Source organism: Neodiprion virginianus, chromosome 2 (assembly GCF_021901495.1).
Source record: "Neodiprion virginianus isolate iyNeoVirg1 chromosome 2, iyNeoVirg1.1, whole genome shotgun sequence".
Lineage (NCBI taxonomy): Eukaryota > Metazoa > Arthropoda > Insecta > Hymenoptera > Diprionidae > Neodiprion > Neodiprion virginianus.
Window position 1 is genome coordinate 15,273,517 of NC_060878.1, and position 18,269 is coordinate 15,291,785.

Consider the following 18,269-nt stretch of genomic DNA (forward strand, 5'->3'; position numbering starts at 1 on the left):
TTGAGATTGAAACGTTTTTGTAATATTACAAAATTATTTGACAGCTGAAGTATTTACAATATTTTATAAAAGAGTACCAAATCAGATAATACAGAATAAAATGTTATGAAAACATTAAAAATGTAATCACACATTGACACGATAATTTTAATGTCACTGTTACATTTTGTGCTGTGTAAGTTATTGTTATTTATTTGAGTGTATCAAACGTCGAGCCCAATATTTTAAACATGACATTAAGAATTTCAAATTACCTAAAAAGTCCTGCGAAGGGTCTGGCTAAATTAAATGGACAAACTGTGCTCAGCTGGTATAAAAAAATTTCTACTGCCAAATGGATGCTTTTGATATTTTGAATTCGAATAATTTTATCAAAACACTTTGGAAGCTCAAACAGTAAGGCCTTTGCAACAATTATTTCACCACAGTTTAAATTGGATGTATTGTAATTGTCAGACTGTAAAAATAGAATATTCACAAAACAATGTAACGGCAATATGGAATATTAATTGATAGAATAGCATACTCTGACGGAAATTTCATCATTATTCCATTATATCATAAAAAAATCACAAAATCATTCAAAGATCAAAGAATTGACGCTAGTAGCGTGCTTTAGCCTTATTTCTGGAATTGGCGATTCCCATTCAAAGTCAGTCACTATTAAATCTTTAACTTCCCTTCTTAATCACGTTCTGGCCTGATAAATTCTAAGTCACTCTCATCTTCGGAATCTGAAGCGTGCAGTTGGTCGAAATATGGCTTGGTGTTTACATCGACGACGTGTTTTCCTGTTTTTTGTTCGTTTTTCAAAATAAAAATCGATTATCGTATTAACAAATAGTAACTTTTTACTTAATTCAAGAAAAATATAAAAATGTAATATTACCTTTCAGAGGCGTTTTGAATATACTGATTTCCTTCTCGTCATCGTCAAAGAAGCTGGTACCGTCAGGAAGTAAACTGAATGCGTATCCTTTCTTGTTTTGATTTTTCTGTCGATTCATTGTTTGACATCCAGCGTAGCAACAAACACCGGAAACAACAATGCCGAGGCAGATTATACCTGCAAACAAATGTGTTTTTTCTTTCAGTATAAGAATTTAATAAATATCATTACTTTTCAATTACCACTAACCAGTCAAAATGATGAAAACGATCCTTGGCATGCCAAAAACATCTTGATTCCGTTGCAATTTGAACATTAGAGGAGTAAACTTGTCGACATGTGGTGTGACAATTAACTTTGTGTCCGGTAAATAGCCAGGTGCTTGGGCTGTCACAGTATGGGATCCAGCTAACTGCAAAATCCAGTATGCTCCTGTCTTCCCGTTTCGCACACGATGCAACGAATTGTCGTACGACAATTCAGCCCCCGTTATCGGTTCGTTGCTTTCGTTAATAATGTACCCTGAAATCCCTTGATTAACTGCCCCAATCATAGCTAACAAGCTTTTTTCGTTCTCGATCCAAACGTCTGAGACGTGATCAGTATTGCAGCATGAAACGTAAACGTTCAGCATCAGAGTGCTGGTATTCAAGTATACATAATCGATCAGAGAGTTGACTTTTGCCTGATTGAAAGCAATGCCACTGTGCGAGACTCCTGGACTACCCATCTTAACGCTTGTTTCGCATTTTTTGTTTTTGGATGCCATTGTTGGATGTTGACTAATATAAGTTTTTGCCAGTCTTTGCAGTAGCTCTTCGTCGTCAGTTTCGTAAATTTTGTTAAAGAACTTTCCATGCTTATCGCCGAACGGTATTTCGACGTGGACAGAACCAGTCAACAGACTCACAGCCAATATCGCGTTCACTTCTTTCAACCAATTTGCGATGACACTCGCGTCACTCGACATCGGATCTGCGATTGGAAACTCTAGCGAACTGTTAGTCCGCGGAATGCAACTCTGAGTCACATTCTCAAACGCATTTACGTTCGGAGCTATGTGCACAGCAAATTTCTCAATGTAGTCTGTGATGATTGGATTTTTTCTGTAGTTGCTTAATAGGTACTCGGCTAACTTGACAAGCACTTCGGTAGCAGCCGGCGAGTTTTCTTCGACTCCGGAGAGAAACAGAATCGACGGAACGCCCGTGAGCTGAACGTCTTGATTCTGTGCTCTGATTTCCAAAGACATCGCCGTTCGACCATTGTCCATTTTGCCGATCGTGTGTAATTTAGATATCTTCGGATATTTTCCGTTTAGATCGTTCAGCAAGCTATTTACGTCGATATCTGAACTGGTAAAAGCTGTAGTCGCTGAGATGTGCTCAGGTATCTCATCCTTTTCCAGCACAATGTTAAAGCTCGTCATTTCTTTGGCATTAACCACGACTGGAAGTGATTTAGACTTGTAACCTTTGCACGAGAAGGTCAGCGAGTAGGTTTGAGGTGGCAAAATCATTTGGAAATATGCCATGTTCTTCGTCAGATTATACAGAGTTGGCGAAGAGTCGATTTTTACTTTGGCTTCGCGCAGCGGACTTCCCTCTTCATTTGCAACTGATGCACGAATTCCCGTTGCCAAACCGTGTAAGAGCTCCATCAGGGGCGGTAAATTTTCTTGCCACAGCGACAGAACCGAATCGGGTGATGGATATTTGCAGCAAGACAGTAACAGCGTTATCTGCAATTGTAATATTCTTCGTGTTGAGCAATGTTGAAAGTGTTAAAGGGAAATGAACTTCTCATTAGTACTTACAACAGGTATATTGTACTGTGACTTGATGCCATTTTGAAGTTCAAAAACGTTTTCACGCTCCGTATTGCTATCGCAATGCTCTCTGTGGAGTTTAGCCGCATATTGGCGGGCAAGATTATTGTAAGTATTGAAATCACCCAATGTTGAACTGTATAAAAAGAAAATAATCATTAGGGGTAAGAAATTTAGAAGCATGATCAGTTTGCAAAGGTTAGTAGCAAAAAATTAATTAGATTTTGAGTGAATTTATCACACCTAACATCCTTGGCACCACCGCCGATGATGATAAGAGCATCAAAATTTTCGGTCAGCATCATTTGTTTGAGTGCATTTGTGACCGCGTCTACTTTTTGACTTTTGTTATTCAAACTGTCCAACAAATTCTTGCCAATCTCGTTTTTCACCGAAGGATTGCAGCTGTCTGGCAAACTATCAAATTTCGGATCAACTGCTGGTATAAAATGGAGAACAACGTTGTCGAGAAGTTTTTTTATCGGTGGGTTCCCAATTTGATTCCCAATCATAACGTGTCTGGCTAAACGCTCCAAGATTTCTCGGCCAGCTGGTTGAGATGCATACAGACCACCGATCAATCCAATGTGAATTTTATTCTCTTCTGGTCCTCCTACCTGTGGATATAAACATGAGGCTGAGTCCTTCTTCGTTGAACCATTGAAACTTCAAACAACATTTGGTCCTGGAAACTGTCATTTTGACCGACAAGGACTTGATTGAACAAGACGTGATACTGGAAAGCAACTTACGTCGTGTGTTACTTTGAGAGAGTGAATAGCCATGCTGACTGAAGATTCACCAGCCTGAAATTCCGCAACATCTGGTTGAGAATTCTCCAACCTTGCTAGCCGTGAATTGAGCTCTGAATTTGTGAGGAAACCCTTTTCCATATTCGTGATGATACGAAAATCGTATGCGGAAGACCTGTAAGTCATATTTTGTGTACTTACCAAGAAGATCTAATCTACCAACAACGATCATACAAATCACGCATCAGAAGCATATGATGAAGAATGTTTATTTAAAAATACTGTTTACATCAGTATCGTGGAGAATTTTTCTGGTCTTGATTCGATTTGGGACACCGACGAAAAGCCTTACCAATGATTTGGGTCACTACTCATCAAAGTAAAATCGAGCGGAACGCCAAGTTTAGAATCAGGTACAGTCACAGTTCGAGATTCAGATTCGTATCCTGCAGCACTGGCTGTGATGTTATATGTGCCTGGGACCAAGAGACGCCAGTAGTCGCCAGTGGTGGCGGTGTAAATGTCATGCTCGATTCCTTCGACATGAATTCTCGCGTTGTGGACCGGATTTCCGATGGACGATCGAACGAAGCCATACACACCTTTGTGGGCCTAAAAACAATAGAATGATGGAGACTGACGAATATAAAAATCATAGGTAGGCAGGACGCACCAGTTCGATGAATGCCAACAGAGGTTCTCGGTTTTCGAGCCAAAAAGTTGGGAGCTTTTCGGCTGTTGGAAACTTGGCGCAACCCAATTCGAGCGTGATTTCAAAGGCGTTGCTATTTATGTAGTTGTAGTCTTGCATTCCGCCAACAACTGCGTACCATCGAGCACCGTTTGTTATTCCATCTGGGAAGCTTTCATCTAGCAAATTTCTTCCTTCGAATATCGAGGGGCACGGCTTGCCCAAATGCATCCGAGGGTGTGCATTTGAGTAAGTGCTTGCAATCATTTTGAAGACCTTGTCATCTGGACTATAGTTTGGCTGGCTGTTTGCCTGGCCTGGAGCATCGTCGAACGGATAATTTGCCACCAGGGCACCGCCGTGCAGGTTCGCCGATAAGACAAACGGAATTTCATCTATCCATTTCATTACTGCTACCGTTTCTGGCTGTCTTATGTCGTTGGGCTGACCGATCACAAAATTGGATAATCAAATAAGGACGAGGAAAAGTAACAAATAATTTCACTACGTCGGAATGCATGTGGCATAGAATATTGCAGAAACATTGCTTAAATATTTCTTCATTAAAGCAGATTTTAATTCCATTGATAGACTGTCACCACTTTGCAGCGAACATATTTGCGAATTGCGCGAACGATTTGGTTTGATCCATAAAATCGTAATATTTTTTTTGGTAATAGCATCTCAAGAAAAAGCAATTAAATTATGAATAAGTTCATTTTTATCTTTTTTATTTTTTTATGTTTTTTCTTATCGTTTGTTCCTTTCCTTGGTGTTTGTTAAGTATTTCTTTCTATTACATCTGTAGCTACATTACGGCATCTATTGGTTCTATTATGGTTCAGAACTTTCGTGTACTTTTTACCAAGGAATTTATCCTTTTTGTTATGAATAAATAACTAACTAGAGTATTTCATGCTACAATGTTGCAGTAATATTGCATAGTAAAATAGTCCCGGAATATTTTGTGCTGCCTGGTCTGCATTGCTTTGGAAATATTGCTATCATGTTTCTGTAATATTGAGTGCCTCAATATATCATTGGAATATTTTGTGTCAAGTGGATTTTATCACTCACCTTTGACGGGGTATATTGGTCTGGGAAATCGCGGTTGAGGTCAACGCCATTAGCGTTACTTCGTCCTTGAATTCCGAGAACATCACCAACTTTGGAGGCTTCGTACCCGTCTGGGTTCATGCTTGGCATTACGTGCAGTCTCGTTGTATTCACGATTTCCGCCACCCGTTCGTCGCTTCCATAATTTTCACACAAGTATTGCAATAATAAGAGCAACATTTCTCTTCCAATAACTTCGTTGCCGTGCATATTGGCGACTAACTTTACTTCTGGTACTCCGGGTTGATGTTTACCGGGATCCTTCGTCACTTCCATTACGTACAATTTTCGACCTTGAACCGAGGTTCCAATGTGGTAGAGATTCGTTAAGTTTGGATACATGTTGTGCAAGTCCATCAAAAAATCTTCCATTTCAGTGTAGTTATGGTGTTTGAAGTCGATGTGATGGAAAAACCCAAACTCGTTACGGGGTCTGATTAGTTCGTCGGCAGTTGGCAATTGACTTCTGGCTAAAAAAGAATAAACAAAAAAGATATGGTACTGCACAGACACACGGTGGATTACAAATATTCCATGCTAATATTATACATAGAAAAAAAAGAATTATTAAAAAATTAGGATATGCACAATTTTCATTGTGGTGGGAATTCCATGCATCTGTAAACTTAATACTTTGACATAATGTATCATTGCTGGGATGCATCTGATTTGCTAAATTCACAGAGGTTTTGTTCGTTAGAAATGAAGTATATGACCATTTTCTCAAAAACGTCAAATTATTTACGGTGTGGAAAATTATAAAGGCATTTCAAAATTCAGCAATTTAACACGATGTATCATTCCAATAATACATCAGATTTCCATTTCATTTTTTGAGAACCTCAAATGAATATTTCTTACTTTTTTTATACCTGAACTACGCTCTGTTCCAATAATAATACGTCTTAGATCAGAATCAAAAAAAACTGGAATGCAAAAAGTGAGTTTTCTTTGTGGAAAAAACATTGCGAGTTGAAATTGGACATCAGGAATATTGAAAATGCAAAAAGAAAAAATAAACCCAAATTTTTTTTCACGTTTCAAGGGAAATACATGGTCGCTCAAGTAATCAGACATAGTACCATTATTGAGAAAAACGTGTTTGGGTATAAATAAAATGCAAGCAAAATTGTTTTGAAGCTTTCTAAAAATAGTCACCGAGGTAAATTCTTAATGGACGAACTCCTTTCTTGGTTTTTGAAATCGGATACACCGTTGAAGTAATAAAACTTGTTAAAGTATTAAATTTGCAGAAGCACATAACTTCCACCTCATCAATTTTCATTACAACAAAAATACTCGGCTCGATTACAAGAATAATAAAATTAGTAGGTACCGCTAGGTTAAACGAAATGATCTGTCACATAATAAGTTTGAGAAAATGAAAGTGAAGGTATTAGTAAATATAAAGTGAAAACAACGAAGCAAATTATACAAGAAACATTCCGTAACATACTACAAAGCACAAGGTACAGAGAATTAGAAAATCATAAAATCAAAATAATAATAAATTGTATTTGCAATAGGATTTAGGGAAAATAGGTATTAAGTGTTCATTTAAATACACAAGTGACAGATAATATAGTATTTTATTCTTTTTTTGACATTGCATTATACAATATATTATAGGTATAGTTGAATCTCGCAGATCAACGATACCAAATACATAATTCTACACATAATAACGTAGTTATAGTAAAAGAAAATTAAATGCTTGTTTCATTTACTTTCTTCCCTTTTTTGAAAATTGATCATAAACATACAGTACGATCGAAAATATTGCTACTGCCCTGTCATATGACGCGTATGACTAGTTGTACTTAGATTCTGTTTTCTTTTCCAAATGATTCATGTAATTAAGTAAATAGTATATAATAGAAGGTAAATACTTCCTCGAATAGCACCAATTTTTGAATCATTATTAACGGAATTTAAATACTTCAGATTTAATGCACAAAACAAAGCAATTTGTACAAAGAAAATTTTATTTATTAAGTGAGCAAACAAAAAATCAGTAAAGTGAATCGTTAACACGGAACAGAAAAAAAATTTATTCGCAACAAAACGTGATTTTGCCAAATCAACGCACATGCTAGAAAAATTAAATCATCATGTTAGAAAAACCACGTGAAATAAAAATATTGCAGTGTCTGCACATGCCTAATGATTTTCTGCTGTACACAACAAGATAAATAGCAATAATGAGAGTAATTACGAAAGATAGGTTTGTCACCGGTAATTATTCAAGAATCACTAAGTAGTTTATTCATAGAAAAAAAAACAATTGAAAAATTAAAATTCTGTTAAGCTATCATAAAATTAACTCTTCTATACCTTGTGCTTGTAAAATAATGTGAAAATAAATCGCTACCACCATAAAATTAGCCTTAAACATTGTTGGGAGGATAAAATGGATGATTACAAAAAAAAAAATGTATGACAGCGTAATTATTGTCATAATGAATTATAAGCTAGATTGATCTCATTGTTATTACAATATATTGAGAATAAAATGAAAAATACCGTAGTTAAGTAAAAAATCGAAAATATTAAAAAATAAGTAAATATGTTATGGAATGTTGCCTCTGGAGATCATAATTAACAGTCAATAACAGCTCCGCAGATCTGATAAGAAAAATGAATTTTCTCGAATTCTGTGCCAGATTCAAACCTATACGCGATATTTGATCTCGATACTTTATTTTTAGTCATGATTATGGCATTGTTATTATATAGTATATATATATTGTTTTGATTTTCTGAAATGTTATAAAAATATAATTTGAGACAAATTTGTTGATAATTGTTAGCTAATTTAAAATAAAACAAAAACCGATAATAAAACATACATCGATAAAATTAAAGTGTATAGATATGATAAGTTCAGATATCATCAATCAATATTCCGTAAATTGTTCACAGCGATATACAATAAACACAATTCAAGAAATACGAACGATCAGTTTAGATTTAGTAATCATCTCTGACTCGTAAAGACGCAATCATTCTTCGCAGTGGAGAAAAACGCGACTGATTTACCATCTCAAGTTTACCTTGGTCAGACGCTTCGGGATCGCTACGCAATGTGAAGTTAAAAATCGTTGGTCCACCTTCAGCATTTACTGTCAGCTCTACCGGCTCACTTGGCATATATCTGAAGAAAATGAAATTTCCTCAGACTATTTCTTTGAACAAATTATGCTTCACATGGGTTTTATCTTATTACAAAGTTTTTGATCATTTCATATTATTTTCTAAATCTTAGATATTACAAATACCGTTTTATTTTACAGCTCAGATGATTATAACTTAGACTCAAGGGAAGGTCAATATGAATTTTATTTTTTTATTTTCCTTAGCTAGTGTTGAAGCAGCGATATTATTTCCGGAAACTTTCAGAAATTACTGCGAGTTTACTTTGAATGTGAATTTCCTACAGTTTCTTAGTCTTTCTGAACAATCTATCAAAATTTTTTATAATTTCTTGGAATTCTGTAGAAATATCTTAATTTCTTGAGAGAAAATTTATTTGAAAAGATTTATGCAAAAAGCTTGACATATTTTCTTGTAAATTTTTGTACAGCTTTCCATAATTCTAGTTGTATTGAACATATTCTTTTGTAGATATTTCTGGACCCATTAGCAGTACTTTACAAATATTAATTTCAATCATTTCGCAAAAACGTCTAATTAATCATAAAAAATAAAAATCCATCCGAGTTTTCCATTACGCCATGATTCCCGAGAATACACGGGAATACCAGAAGCTAGCCTTTTTCAGATTTGTGATAGAATATGAAGTTTGGAAAGAATCTGAGTTGTTCCCAGAAATTCATTCGATTTCCAAATGTAACTCGACTTGGTAATTAGAAATACTCAAAAACTCAGAAACTTGAAGTTCTTCAAACCTTCAACAAAAAATGGACATTCAAAACAATGTGACTTTTTTCAAAAAACTCTCTGGAAATTTCTGAATCTCTCAATCATTGTCAAGGTAATTTAAACTTGTTCGGAAAGAATGCAAAAGTTTTTTCAGAACTGTTCAAAAATATGGTATATTGCGGAGACTGAGAAGAAAAAATAAACAAGTAATTTATAAGAACTTCTTCAACAGGGGAATTTCACAACGGAACGTGTTTGGTAATGTAGCAGTCCAGACAAAAAATCAAACTCACCCCCATGCAGCAGCGTAGATGGAATAAGTACCGGGAAGTAAGAGGCGCCAGTATTCTCCACGATTGGTAGTTGAGATATTGTGTTTTATTCCGGCGACAACTATACTCGCCCCTTCGATTGGCTGACCATCCGTGTCTGTGACCAGACCTGCACATTGCAAAATAAAGTGATTTCTACTTTAGTTAAAATCAAGCTTTAATCAAACTGAGTATCCTTCTACCAAAAAAAATCTCCCTGAGCAATCAAATGAATCAGACTTGAAATTAGAAGAGTATTAATTAAAATTTTGTTCCATACCAATATTTGCTTGTACTAAGAAAATTATATTCTTTTGTTAAAGGAAATTATAGTAAGCTGGGTATCGTTACAATAAAATTTTGAATATTGTTGGAATTACAAAAAAATATGTTACAAGGAAATGTTAATTACAGTTGCCAATATTAAGTTGTTTGTTGTAATTGTAATGTTTTCAGTTGAATTGTGAAACCTTAAGAGCTGTTTATTGTTGCACCAGCATCAAGTTATCGCAATAGTAAACAAAAAATAAAGTATGGGTGGCTAAAATATTCACAATCTGGAATTTATAGTTAGAGTTGAAAAACCAATTTCCCTTTGGCGTCAAGAACCATTTTTTCAGTTATGGTACGGAATGAAAATTGTCAAGAAGTGTACAGTATTAAACAGTTAGAACTAAACATTTTTGTTGGTGTATTTAAACAAATAGACATACCCTTAATTCCGATGTGCGCTTGTTCGAGATACTTGATCAAAGATTCTTTGTTGAGTCTCCACTCTTCCGGCATTTCATCGGCTGACGGATACTTGCAGCAGCTAAGTTCAAACGTGACTTCAAATGAATTGGACCGTGCATAATTGAAGTCTTGCATCCCGCCAGTAACTTCATACCTGAAGTTATTATGAGAAGAGGAAACCCATTAAGTACTGTCAATTTTACTGAAAGTTCAGTGAAGTGTCGGAAAAAATCTTTGCTTACCAATAGGCGCCGTTTACAACACCACCTGGAAAACGTTCCGGTGGACAAGCATTTCCTTCCCGCATGGTCGGATGATTGTCAGCGTAAACGTGTGCAAGGTGTTTGAACAATTCATCGTCCGGAGATTTGCTTTCTATGCAGCATTCCCGGCGAATTCTGAAATGGGCAAAAATTCCGATTTTGATTTTCGATTACTGCATATGTGGAAGAAGCCTAAGACCACTCAAAATATGCAGGGCGCTAAGATAAAGTGATTTTCATCCACGAGGGCTTTGTTGACTGCTAAGCATTGACCGAGCATATTATCATAATCATGTTATCCAGTAAAAAATCCGTAACAAATTGAGGGCCATTTCCAGGAAATTTCCAGGTTTTTTAAAGACATTCAGGAAAAATAAAAATACATGAATGCAGAAGGCACTCACATAATCGGCGCGACGAACGAGATATACTTTATTTCTACTATAACCTGTTAATAGGGAAAAACGGAAAACGCGATTCAAGGCGGAATTGACTTCTTAAAAACAGTTACTCAGTGTAGACAAACAAATATATATTTCGCGGTAAACCTTAAAAATAGAATATTTCCAGGAAACAAGAAAAATTTGAAGATATTTCCAAGACTGAACACTGGACACGATGATAATGTAACCACCAATGTCTTTTTGTGTATTATACTAACAAAACAGAGCTAAGAATGTTAAAAGTGGTTGAGTACGTAATTTTACATACGATCAGATCGAAGGTATCAACGACTTAAAAAAATTTACATTTTGTTCTATGGGTAAGGTAGTGTATTAATTGAAACCATAAAGATTTGCACAATTTGTGGTACACGACTGAAAAAATTGTGATAAGCAATATCTGCATCTTGAGAAGTTGGCCGACTATTGTCTTATGAGTTAATCACTTACGGATTGAACTTTAAAAAACGAATACAAACGACGAATTCGTGTCAAGGTTTCACTCAATACACGTTCCAAATACAGCTACTACTTCTTCACGTATCTGGATTATGCGAACAACCCAAATCCACTGGACCCAACGCGTCAAAATCGGATACCCAGACTGTCCGGATAGTTTGAGTACTCAAGTATTCGAGTATTCATACTATCCAAAGTATTACAACTGTTCGAATAGTTGAAGTACTTCATTTATTTGGATATTTAAAGTATTATAATAATACGAGTAGCTTGGTTTCTCGCGCTGGGTTAGTGTTAAGATACTTGTACTACAAATATTACAGCTTACTTATAACTACTATTACATGTATACTATCAAAATGTTTGCAAATCCACTACAGATTTTCTATGCAGAATTGGAGCCAAAGCACAATTTCAGTACAGCAAAGTGGAATTGCCATACATTCCATGTGAATTTGACAGCCAACTCACAATCTTAAAGTACTTTGTTGCAAAAATACACAATGGTTTTCAAATTTCTTGAACTTATGGTGTGAATGTAATTTATTTGCAAATATTTTACAAAGTGTTCTGGATATACTAACTATTCGAATACTCTAACTACATAGATATTCGATTCCACGTGATAATATCCTAAAATTTTAACCCGCGACAAAATATCTCGTCAAAAAACCCATGCTGTAATAACCTACGACAATATTATCATGAGACAAAACCTCCTGATGACAAAACTTCATACAGCAAAATAACCGTAGACAAAAACATCTCACGACAAAACATCACCAGACAATAACATCTCACGACACACATCTAGGGACAAAATGACCCCATCTGCGTTGTATGGGTGTGTATGGGATCGTCAGGGTGTCCTAATCCTAACCCAAATCAATTGTGTGTATCCAATACGTGTTATGACTACTTTTTTCACTTATGTTATCAAGCTGTATACACTAGTAACATTGAAATAAATATTGTTCTCCTGAATTTTAACGCTTGTTATTTTGTAAGTCTTATTTGGTCCCTGTATCTTTTGTCGCGGGTTAGTTTGTCAATGATATTTGGTCACTGTTTATTTTGTCTTGGGTTATTTTTTCATTTGATATTCTTGTCACTAGTTATTATGTCTTAGGTAGGTTGAGACATATTCACTTGGCATCGGATACTCAGTCTATCCAGATATCCGAATTTCCCGGTTACTCAAATTATCCAGATTTGAGGTTTTATAACTGACGAATTCGAGCAATTCGGAAATCCTGAAAGTCTCATATAAAGTAACGACATTTTTACTCTTTAAAAAATGCTCAATTTCTCAAATTGTTCAAGAAATTTTGCATAAACCATTTTAAATAACAAATATCTGAGCTGTCGAAATATAGATTTTTCTTTCGTCAAACCAATTTTTAACAACCAAAACGTGATTAAAAATTTAAGATTTTTTCCTCGAGTGATTGGTTTCAACATGAATCCTATCATTAAGTTATTTTTGTTGGTTTGACTCCGCAATCCCGGGATATCAGCGATTGAAAATTAATGAATTTCAAGAACCACGAAAGTTTAACTGCTGAAAACTCCAGAATAGGAATCCACAAAATTTTGAAACAATACAGGCGTTGCAATCTCACTTGTAATTAAAAAATTTCGAAAGTTATGAAAAATTCACTAAGCTAGAAATCTCACCCTGAATCATAGGGGTAGCTAGCAACAACGGCACCACCATGTATATTCCCAGACAAAACAAACGGCTCTGTGGCTATCCATGTCATCATAGCAACAGTTTCATTCTGCCTTCCTTCGGTAATACTGCCTCGCCTTTGACCAGCCAACTTTCTATCGAATTGATCGGGAAAATTTCGATTCAAATCAACGTGATTCGCATTTTCACGACCGACAAATCGTGATTTAGATTCGCACAATCCTTCCTGAAATATTACGGAGCAATTACATCTGCTTAATTAAACGTATACAAAGATATTACATCGAAGATTAAATTCGTCTGAATGACATTTTTTGATTAACCCTTCGTCTGCACATGAGGTCATGTTTACTCCAAATTTTTCTTTGTACTTGAATAGCGCTGAATGGTACGGTCAACTTGAAGCATGTTTCTCGACGGTTACATTTTTCATTTTTAGAAATCTGATTGCACAGACTTAAAGTTTAATGAATTCAATCCAAAAAGTATCTCCACCTTTTATTCGATAAGTGCATAGTTACTGAGATATTCAAAATAAAATATTGTGCGGAGACTGATTGACCCCATATGCAGTCGATAGGTTATGGTGGAGGTAAGCAGACGAAGGGTTAAACATCAAGCACTGGAAACAACAAATCTGGAATTTGTGATAACGGTAAATAAAGAAAAACTTAAGCAGTGAAATTCGATGCGAATAAGTATCCACAGATACTGGATTCGCTTTCTGGTCCCGTCGTTTTCGAGTTGTCAAAAATTTTCGAATTTGCCGCGTAAAGTAACGGGAACCAAACATCTGCGCGGTAAAGGGAATGCCACTTATGATCTATTTTCAGTGCTCATAATCAGTGCTGCCACGCATTCGACATGACTTTTCCTTTGTTCCTTACTATATTCGTAAACAACGCACTAAACTGTTTCGAATTTGATACAGGCTTATTAGTAAGCAGTGGGCACGTAATGAACCAGATACTAGGTTATTTCTCTGCCTTTTGACTAGTAGTTTTATTGATATTGGAGCGCTTTTGGGCTGTATTATGAAAATCCACTAGAGCATTTTGTATTCCGTAACTCAAAAAGGGCGTATAAGAATCCGTCAAAATTTATACCAAATATAAGTATATTACATTACACAACAGTTCCTAAATTTTACGTGTGAACATCATTTTTAGAATATCAATGCACTTGATACAAATTCGTTCCGAGTATGTGCAGGGAAAAACAAAACTGTATCTTTGAAGTTGTGATGGTTATTGCAATGAGTAGCTAATTGATTTGCAGCCAAAGAAAGGTTGAATGATCGATCATTTTTACCTGGGATTTTTCGAAACCGTCGGGGTTCATGGACGGCATCAGGTATATGTCGGTGTTGTTGACAAGCTTAGTGACTCTCTCGTTTTTCCCATAATTGTGTAAAAGGTACTGAGCGAGATAGACGAGTAATTGTCTGCCAACAGCCTCATCGCCGTGCATGTTAGCAACATATTTAACCATCGGCTCGCCGAGCCGACGGTTATTGACGTTTTCCGATATTTCGAAAACCAGCAAGTCCCTACCCTCGACGGATTTACCGATGGAATGGACCTTTGCCAAGTTAGGATAACTTTCGGTGAGGTTTTTCAGCAGCTCTTTAAGCTCCTCATAGTGCGTGTAGTGCGGGGTGATAAAATTCTCGTTAATATCCTGCTCGCTCTCGTCGGCCTCGCGCAGCGAATATCCGTCACACGTTAGGGATATTGTAAATAATAAAAAAACAACACTTGCAGTGCACTTTAGCAAACTATACAGTTCCATTTTCGCAAGGGAAACTTAACGCGAAAAATGGAAAAATTGGGCTGACAGCAAAGAGTCAGACCAGCTCCTCTCGTCGTCCCGTTTTAATCGGAAAGCTCGACTGACGTCAGCAGAGAACATATTGCGGCTCCCCTGCGGGGAGGGGGGGGGGCCAAATCCCACGTGAAGTAGTGACGTCACACGACCGTCTTTTACCACCAACGCGAAAATCAATATACATATATGCGCTTACATTTCACACCCACATTGCTTTTATATTGCGGTATCGACTTCATAATCGAGCTGCTATCATTGTCAACTATCTACCTATCAGGAATTTGGAAGTATAATGTACTTAAATTTTATCATCAGATCTGTCGATTCTGATTCACTTATCGATCGAGTGATTCTTCGATTTTTCCCTTTTTTTCTGATCGCTGCTTACGTATTCCGAAATTAATAAGGTGTAAAATGACGTGTCAGGACACAGTTTTTTGTGCAATCTTGTCCTGACATGAATAATGCCTAAAATTCATGTTTACTATGCCATCCAATTTTACTTAAAAAATCTTAAAAGCCACGAACTGTGAATGACATCCCTAATTATGGTTTCAAACTGCGTACAATAACGATAAATGTCTCGCTCGATAAAGGTAGAGTAAAAAGTAACGTCCTAAATTAAATTACTCGATTGATTGCAAATTTTGAGTCAAATACATGATCAATTGAGAACTTTCATACTGTAACGACTGTGATTGGCTAAGGCAGTGCCAAATCACCGAGCAGTTACTCAGACCGCGTTAAAAAGTTCAACTTGGACTACAGTCTTTCAATCCTTGCAATGAATTCGCGTATGATTTTACACATCTTAAATCATCTTAATACACTTATGGAATAAGATTTGTTTTAGATAAATATAAGTAGAAAAGAAAATACCGTTATTGGTCGGTCTTCCACTAATTACCAGCCTTCCACTTTTTTTTATAAACTAAACGCGAATTGACCTGTCGATCTGCCATTGATTAATCTTACATAGCTACGATATGTTGAACTTTTTTCTTTGATCGGCGTAAGTTGAAGCTGCAGACAAATATCATCGAATATCAAGTAAGTTCAATAATAATAAGATGCATCCTCATTCGGGAACAATTTATTGTAACTGTTTATCTAGTCAAGATTTTAAATTCTCGCATCAATAAAATACTGAATGTTGTTAGTGGCGATTAGCCTAAACATATAGATAAATAAAATCTTCGTAACGATTTTAGGCGTATAAAAAACAACTACAAGCTTCGAGTTTGTGAAGATCGTATATTTTCACATGATTACCACGCAGTCAGCGAGAACAGAAATACTTTTACGTTCTATGAGAATGGGCATTTATGTTTTGAGGAAAAAAAATAAACGATTTTCTCGAATTAGTTAAAAAGTACCAAACCATTAATTCACATTTATTTACAATTGACATCTTGGGAAAGTAACTGTTTGTCAGACGTAATTGGCATTACCCAGAAGATCTGGCGGCCTTTCTTGCATAGTATCTCTCTAATGCAGCTTCGAAAATCGGTCCAACAGTTCGTTTTTGCCATATTGATATTTTCGGTGCTTCAGGTTCCATTTTCTTCACCCTTTTCACCTCATCCTCTGCGTCTAGTTTATCCTCAGATTGTTTGGCGCTATTTTCAGCAGCAGATATATTTGCCTCAGGCTTGACGTCGCTGTCTGCTTTGTTTGTATCACTCGGAATGTCCTTCGTCTTCAGTTTACCATCATCCGATGATAACTTTATAAGCTTTTCTGGCGTTTCTGCCTCACTTTTCTCAGCCACTGTCGTTTTTAACATACCTTCTTCATTATCACACTCATCTTCTGAACTTGACTGAGATATTTCTGCGGCTCTCTTCCTGTACTGACGGTTACTTCCTCCTTTTGCAAGGGTTTTTCTAGGCTTCTGCAGTTTGGCTAAATTTCTTTCATTTTCATGGTCAGAATTCTTCTCAGAGTCTGTAATCAGTGGGTCATCTTTATCCACATGATCTTGATCTTCCTCAGACTTCTCGATACGAGTTATTTCTGTGTTTGCTGAGTCTACTTCTTTCTTGACCTCCTTGTCTGTTTCATCAGCGTCTTTTCTGTTAACGTCGACAGTTTGTGTATACAAATGCCTGTAAAATCCAGATATATCCTGCTGTTTTGTTACGTCGCCGATCGCCTCTAATCTATCCATTCTCTTTTCTTCTTCCTCCATTTTCTTGAATTCTTCCAATTTTGCCCTATAAGCCGACGTGACGAAACTTTCTTTGTCAGCGAACATCGCGCCCTCTGCTTCACGCTCTTTTTGTACCATTCTTTCGACTCTGTGTTCTTGTTCCCGTTTTCTGCGCTCTGCTGCCTTCAACAGGTTTTCGATATACTTTGCCTTCTTTTCCACTGTTTTTTTATTTATCTTTTCTTCGATTTTCGATCTTTCAATAGTGTCATAAACTTCATCATACTGATACACGGTTGGGTCTTCTTTCAATGCACGTTTCATTGTTAATTGCGTTTGCTTTTTGACCAAATTCTTTTCACCCTCTGCTCTGAGTGCTTTTCTAACCCAATCTGATCCGTCATCTGCATCAGAGCCACTGTCTTCCCCAAAAACATTTCCAGGCTTGGGTACAGAGAGCCGATTTTTGCTCGGTACAATGAGTCCATATCTGTAATTGATGAAACACATAAACAAAAATTCTCAGACAAATCTATGTGGAATTTAATTTTGAATGTGCAAAGATAAAGTGCGAAATAAACTGTTCAGAAATTCTTTTGTATCGAAAAAGAAAAATTGTTTGATCAACATTATTCAACATTATCAGAAATTACTCACCGTTTATCTTCTTTATTTTCATTGGTCATATTAGAAAGGGATTAAAGAAACTTTTGTGATTAAATTCTTGTGATAATTATGTTACCATCACCCTATTGAACTACGTATACGTTTGTATTCTGTAGGTTTTGGGGTTAGGTAATGGGTTCGTAACTTAATCGTTTTATTTAATAAAAAACGGACCCTAGAATAGCATTTGACACTTGAAGCTTCGTTGTTTCATAGGGACTGTAGGGTACCCTATTTTAGAGTGTTTTTTAACATGAATAGATTCATGGAACTAAGTTCCGGATTACCACAGAGAAGCATATCCGAACTGACCCAGACGGTAAGCGATATTCTCTAGGTAAGCGCCGCAAGCGCATATCTGTAACTGACTCGAAGTCTGCCGTATTTAGAGTGTGTTCCGAATCTAGCTGGCGGTGCTAAAAATTCTATAAGACAGAGATAGAACTAGTTACGTACTCGGCAGTGCAAGAGAGACCAAAGATTGTCGACTGCACTGAGCACTGGCAGATAATTTCCGAACGCACCCTTAGCATTACAGAGGCAGTGAATGTTTATTATACCA

General features: G+C 36.3%; 2 protein-coding genes across 2 annotated transcripts; both read right to left on the reverse strand.

Moving 5' to 3' along the window:
* Positions 1-11: 11 nt before the first annotated feature.
* LOC124297239 (carboxypeptidase D) lies at positions 12-15,122 on the reverse strand. The gene is made up of 15 exons (XM_046748049.1): positions 14,374-15,122; positions 13,047-13,288; positions 10,447-10,602; positions 10,183-10,358; positions 9,452-9,599; positions 8,330-8,430; positions 5,238-5,746; positions 4,143-4,604; positions 3,822-4,081; positions 3,470-3,644; positions 2,961-3,334; positions 2,706-2,853; positions 1,139-2,630; positions 890-1,066; positions 12-791 (listed from the first exon to the last, which is right to left on the reverse strand). Exons 1-15 carry the CDS (start codon positions 14,851-14,853, stop codon positions 685-687), a joined length of 5,007 nt encoding a protein of 1,668 aa, XP_046604005.1. The 5' UTR covers positions 14,854-15,122; the 3' UTR covers positions 12-684.
* A 1,001-nt stretch (positions 15,123-16,123) lies between these two features.
* On the reverse strand, positions 16,124-18,122 carry LOC124297248 (nuclear speckle splicing regulatory protein 1). Its single transcript, XM_046748072.1, has 2 exons — positions 17,699-18,122; positions 16,124-17,531 (listed from the first exon to the last, which is right to left on the reverse strand). The coding sequence occupies exons 1-2, from the start codon at positions 17,725-17,727 to the stop codon at positions 16,337-16,339; spliced, it is 1,224 nt and encodes a 407-aa protein (XP_046604028.1). The 5' UTR covers positions 17,728-18,122; the 3' UTR covers positions 16,124-16,336.
* Between the last annotated feature and the right edge of the window lie 147 nt (positions 18,123-18,269).